General features: G+C 23.2%; 1 protein-coding gene across 1 annotated transcript in view; it reads left to right on the top strand.

The window, feature by feature from the left end:
- The window catches only part of LOC111634696 (piezo-type mechanosensitive ion channel component 2-like), a 176734-nt gene that overhangs the window by 14209 nt on the left and 155756 nt on the right, over positions 1-6769 (top strand). The window contains exon 4 of the mRNA XM_023379534.1: positions 1252-1477. Coding sequence (XP_023235302.1) covers positions 1252-1477 — 226 coding nt within the window. The remainder of the gene's footprint in view (positions 1-1251; positions 1478-6769) is intronic.

Below are 6769 nucleotides of genomic sequence, written 5' to 3'. Positions count from 1 at the left end.
AGAATATTTTAATAGAAGAACTGCTTGATAAGAGAAGTAATTTTGTGAAGAAAATCAGCTTAAAGTGGGCAAGTGCAATAAAAATGGCTTTTATTTATGGCTATTACATATGACTGTTTTAATACACTTAGTTTATAGTTATATTAGTCATAAACAAAATTAAAATGTACTGTATATAAAAGAAACACAAATTGATATATGAAGTACTTAATAACATTATATTCACTGCAATTATTAAATGATTTAATTGATGCTTAATAAAATTTTAATCATCATCTATAATCAGTATGATATAATATTCATTTTATTAAAATTTAAAAATATAAAAATTACAGTAGATTTGATGCTTTTCTGTTTCATATTTGTAACTTTTAATTCCATAAAAGTTACATAGTACTGTACATAGAAGACCTAATCTGAATGAAATGACAAAAAAAATGGCCTTTTTGTGCTCTCTGAGTGGTAAAGGGCCTAAAACCACAAATAAAAATAAAAAAAATGACAAAAATAAAAACTCAAGTATCCTATTAAAAAATTTCAATGTAATTTCTGTTGATTGTACTTATTTGTAATTTTGTATTTATAATTACTGTAGTAGGTCATATTTGATACTTTATAATTAATGTATCAGATCTAAAAGTACAGTTTTTTTAATGAATTGACAGGATATGATCATTTTTATCTTCTTGTTAACACCAAAAATTTGAAATTATAGAAGGGTGCCATTAGCTCAGAAAAGTTGAAAACCATTGGATCATTATTTTTTAAATCTTTTTTNATATTGCCTTCCATTATATTTCAATAAATATTAACTGCATAATTGATTTTATTATTATTATTATGTCTATTATTTCTGACACGATTATACATATGAATTCGAACAAATAATGATTTTAATTTCTTATCCCAGGCTTAACGGACCGTATCGGACTCGTTAAGCCTTCATATTTGGCCCGCAGCCTCGATTTCTTGTTAAAAATCAATGTTTCTAACATCTTGCGGAAGTTAAAACAGAAACAATTCAAACTTATAACTGTCTACATTAGTCGTTAAGGCCTGGCAAAAAAAAAAGTTTTGTTCGAGCTTGTTTTTTACTTTACAATATGCTTTGGTTTACCGAATAACAAGGAATAAGGCCCGCGTCTGATATGCGTATACTTGAATGTCTTTACTGCATTTGAGTTTGAGATTCCTGTCTTACACGATATCGTCAGTTTGGGACATTTGTAAAGTTTATTATTGTGTGAAAAGGTTAGTTTTCTCGCCACAGCGATATTCCTATAAATTATTATTATCTTTTAAGTTCTGCCTCATTATTTTCTGTCTGATATTTTGTATCCAGTTTTCAGAGATTTTATTTGTTCAGGTAAGAGAGGAAATACATAAAGTGGAGAATGCGGTAGCACGAGGTGATTCTCAAAGATCTACTAGCAGTTTATTACGACGTCGTATACATAAAAGAGATAGGGCAGCAAGTGTATGTAGAAACTAATCTTTGCTAACCATTGTTCATTTTGTTAGAAAAATGTTATTTCAATTAATTTTTTATTATATTTTAATAAAATTATTAATACAACGAATTTAAAAAGTAAAATTGAAAGAAAAGAATTTGATTAATCTGTTGACATTCAGAAATACATCTGTAAGACCCCTATGATATAATCTTATGCTTATATAGCTATAGATATTTATATAGGTTTTCTTTGAAAATTTTCTCTATACTTTTGAGCATAAAAATTGCTCATATTGTTTTATCAGAAGACTCAGAATTTTTCCATTGATTATTTTTATATATTATGCATGCCAAGAGAAATATAAAAATTAAATCCTGATTGCTAATAATTGATATTGTGTAATAATATCATATAATGAAATACAAAGTATGTACAGAAGAAAGCTTAAACTATGATATATTTTCACAAGAATTTGTATATGGATAAACAATTTCTTATATGGAGGATGAACACAAAGTTGCATTAACATCAATTTTAATAACTATCTTAATTTATCTAAAATACTAAGGAAGAGGAAAGGAAAAAAAAAAAATAAGAATTTAGGACAATTGCAAACAGTTACAATGATAAAATGATTCAATCTGAGTTTATCCTTTCTTTTCATTTCAGTTTCACTTAACTACACACAATACTTGATTTAATGTGATAGATCCATATCTGTTATTCATTGTATCCTCCAGTGACTATTAGAACTCTAACACATACAAACAACAATAGAATATTTGTTCCGAAAACTTCTTGAAGTCAAGTCATAATAAAACAACAAATGTTTTTCAGTTTTCAATTTTTTTTTTGTATAATCTTAAATGGACACATATTGTTCTCTTTTGTTCAGTCTTTCACCAAAATCCATTCTTTGCTGACACATTTTTGCTAAGCTTCATCTCCTAAAGACCTGATAGGAACATCCTGACCCAACAATTTTATAGCTTCCAGAAATCTGTTATTTTAGATTGTTCAATTACCATCCACATGACTAGAAATGATATGCAGTTAAGTATCAGCTTAATAAATGAAAAGGAAAGGACAAGCTTAAACATCAAAGTTACAAAATAAATATTTACATAATTGTGGTTTTGAATTACCATACTAGATTCATTTCTGTATGAAAATGAATACTTTGGATCAAATTTTGATGCATGTTTTGTAATAGTCTTGAAATTCAGATTTCCAAATTAAAGTTGTTAGGGATATTTTTTTGTTTTGTTTATGACAAATTTATTGAATTTTATTAAAATAATTTGATAACTAATAAAAGGAATTTTGTAGGTTGAAAAAATGTGATAATTAATGAAAAAAATTTTTGATCTAATAAATTTACAAGAAAAAGGGAAACTTGATATTTATTTTGAATACCACTCAAAGTTTCTATCTGAAACATCCAGATAAAATTTATTAACAAATTTAAAGTGATACATTATCATTAAAAATATAATTTATAAATTCTAATATGATTTTTTTTTCTTAAAATTTGGATGCCAACAGATTAATCAAACTTTAAAATTAAAACATAATTTGTTAAAATTTTAAAAAATATTTTTAAACTATAATGATAATAATAATCACATTTTTTTTTTATACTTCTAAAAAATATTTTTTGAAATAATTTAATAGAAATTGATAAAAGTAAAAAAAATCACATTTTTGCCATCTTCAGTTTCAAAAATTGATATTGTAAAAAGAGTTTGCTTATGTAAAAGTAACTAATTTATTTACTACTAATAAAGGTAAAATGCAAATATTTTGAATGAAAGTTCATTGCATTTACTAAGATATGATGAAAGTATAAAGTAAATAACCATATTTTAACTGAAAAATTTAAATGTTAAAATGTTTATTTAATAATGATATTTTTTAGATGAATGAAAAAGTTACATTATCTTAAGTTTACAATGGCCTTTTTAATTTTCTACTGTAATGATGATTATAAGAAAGTGCACATTTTTCTTATTACAAGAAGAAAAAATTGTGAATATAAAACAACTTTTGTTGCAAATTTCAAACTAAAAATTTGTAATTACTGTATATTTTCTCCCAACAAATTCATGTAGTTTCCAGGAAAGATAAAAAAAAAAGTCTGTCAATTAAATTCATAAATTTTCATTCATAAGATTGAATGCCATTTTCTGAATTTTTAAAAACTGCTTTGAATCCTACTTGAAAGAAAGAAAAAATATATATATTATTTTTGGTTATATATATAATAAATTTTTTGACAGAAAATTTCATTATCGTCAAAACTGTAAGTATATGCAAATATTCACTGGAAACATTGATATTTAATTTACTATGTAAAACTGATTAATATTATCATTAAGATGAACTGCAGCATGAAATGAATTTTGAAAATTGAATGAGTTCTTATGATTTATTATTTTTAAGTTATGATATTATATCAGTATGTTTTTATATTATTAAACCTTTATTTCAAATTATTTGATTTGATTTGCCATGTTTTAAGCACAAGCTTTTAAGTTCACTAATAAACAAACACAAATAATTCACAAATCTCATAATAATATTTATTATTATTAATTGTAATTTTTCTCAGTAATTAGAATGATCATTGCAATACTATTCAGATTAATAAAAATTCAAGATTAATTTTAAAAATCTCTTGTTTTCATTTTAACTTACTGTTACTTTTCATAAGATAGTATAGATGTGAGCTTTACTGATTTTTGTGTGTGTTAAATTATTCAAAAGATAAAATTTCTAAATAAAGAATGACAAGTAGCTTCAAATATTTAAAAAGATTATAGCATTTAATATTTAAGAAGAGAATGCATTTTACTTTATTTAATTATTAAACATTTTTTTAAAATTTCAGTTGCACTATAGATTTGGATTTAATTTCTTATCAATAAAGAAATATCTGAGTTGTCAAAAAATTTTAGACACTAACATTTTAATTTTCTCTTATACTATAATTAAATAATTATTTATTCTACAGATTTTCAGTTTATCAATTTTGAAAGAATGAAAATTTCTAAACCATTTATTTTTTCCACATTATATGTTTTTATTTCTAATTTATTTTTGAAAAATTTGTGCAGATATTGTTTATCATAAAATTTAAACACCTTCAAATGAATAATTTTTATGAAAACCAAAACAAAGTTTGTTGAATTTTTTTTAATGCCTTCCTTATTCTCTAGGAAAAAAAGCATTTGTAATATATAACTTTATAATGCACAACACAAATGATTCCTCAAATAAAAAGATTTCATTATGATCATATAAAAATTTATAGTTTAGAAGCATTTTGTTTGAAACTGGTAGATTTCTTAATATTTATTATGCATGATTGGCAGGTTGACAGTTAATAAATAATTGAGGAGTTTTATATGTGAATTGATTGATGCTAAAAAATTAGAATAAGAAATGGAACGTAAATGGTAATACAAACTAGATAATTTTTTGAATCAGATATGCTACAGTGTAAAGGCAAATCTTTTTCTGTTTGAATGATTGATTTGCATTTATTGACTTTGGAAACTCAGATGGATGGGGTTTGACATTCACATCCCCATGATTCTATTTGATTATTTTTGTGGGAAGATGAATGGAATTTCCCGAACAAAACAATATTTTATAGATTAAACATCAGAACATTCTGACTTTTATTTTGTTATTTGCACATTTATGTTCTAATGGACATAATTCTATTACTGCAAAATAGCACTTTAATTTGAATATCACCTATTATTTCTGCTTTTAATGCAATTATTAGCAATTGTCATTAGCAAATTTTTAATGAATGAGTTAATATTGTCAATGGTCTGATTGATGAAAAGATCTTACTTTTTCTTCAATTAATTAAAATATTACTTGGAATATATATATTATTGCTTTCTAAAATTTTGAATAAAGTAGCTAATTAGATAATCATAATAACAGAAATTTCTTTAATAATAATAATTTGCATTTATTCATTGAAAATTTATAAATAATTTTATAATATTTCAAGCAGTAATAAATTTGAATTCTCAGTACATTTATTACAGATTTTTATTTTGAAAGGAATGCAGTTTGAATATGCAAGATAATCTTTAAATATGCAAGATAATCTCCAAATATGCAAGATAATCTCCAAATATGCAAGATAATCTTTTTAAGATTATCTTGCATATTTGGTAATAGATTATAATTGATTATGCAAAAATTAGAAAGCCATCTTTTGTAATTAGCTTGGATATTCATATGGCCATTATGAGAATACATATTTGAATCTCATTTAGACTTCCAAAATTTTTATGGCTAATTTAAGATGAAATATTATGTTCTTGTCCACATATATCCTGGTCAACTGTTGTGATTCAAAGTTCACATATAGTAGGTTAACTTGAGGCCAGTTCCATAATTTGTTCACATTAGTGCTCCAAATTCAGAATAATCTATAAAATAAAACTAAATTTGAATGAAAATACTCTTCAAATGAAAGGTTTCTCATCAAATAAACTATAATTGTTACTAATGAACTTAATTTGTGATGATATTAAAATAAATCAAAAACTAAACTTATCCAAAATTTTCATTTTTTATCATCACACTACAAATTCTTAAGCCAACATAATAACTATATGATAGAAAATTATAAAATTAAAACTGACAAGAAATAGTTTGTTTTAAATATTCAGATTTGTTATATTAAATACTCTGATATAACAAATCTAAGCAATTAAAAGATAATGTTTTGAAATAACTACTAATTATTTTAAAACCATTATTTTTAATTGTTAATAATAAATAAAATTCAATAATTTAGAAAAATAAAGTATGATATGTTACTTATTTACTTTCAGTTTAACTCTTATAATATATTTTTGTCTCTAAAATTATTATTGAATATTTTTTTCCAAGCAATTTTAGAGTTATTTAATGCTAATACTTTTTCTCATATAATTATATATTAACATAGTAATTAATTTTACATTGCTTTAAAAGTTTTATCATTAATTAGAATGTCTAAAAACTGTCATTGCTACCATTATTAATATTCTTAATTACAAATTTAATAAACAAAAGTAATTAGTTTCTTTTTGTTATGTAACTGAATTATAATGTTATTCAGTATATGCATTTAATAATTGAATTTTTGTGAATTAATATGTTGATTTTTTTTAAAATTTTGGGTTTTTTAAATAAATATTGGAAATTATAAATTACAGGTACAATTACTTCTTAGACATAAAATTTAAAATTATATCAATGTTTACAAATTTGAAACTTGAAAACACTTTTTCTCAACAAAC

This window comes from Centruroides sculpturatus, unplaced genomic scaffold, assembly GCF_000671375.1.
Source record: "Centruroides sculpturatus isolate CEXI.00-Female unplaced genomic scaffold, Cexi_2.0 scaffold617, whole genome shotgun sequence".
Lineage (NCBI taxonomy): Eukaryota > Metazoa > Arthropoda > Arachnida > Scorpiones > Buthidae > Centruroides > Centruroides sculpturatus.
The sequence above is the reverse complement of the archived record's forward strand: the minus strand, read 5'-3'. Positions and strand labels throughout refer to the sequence as shown.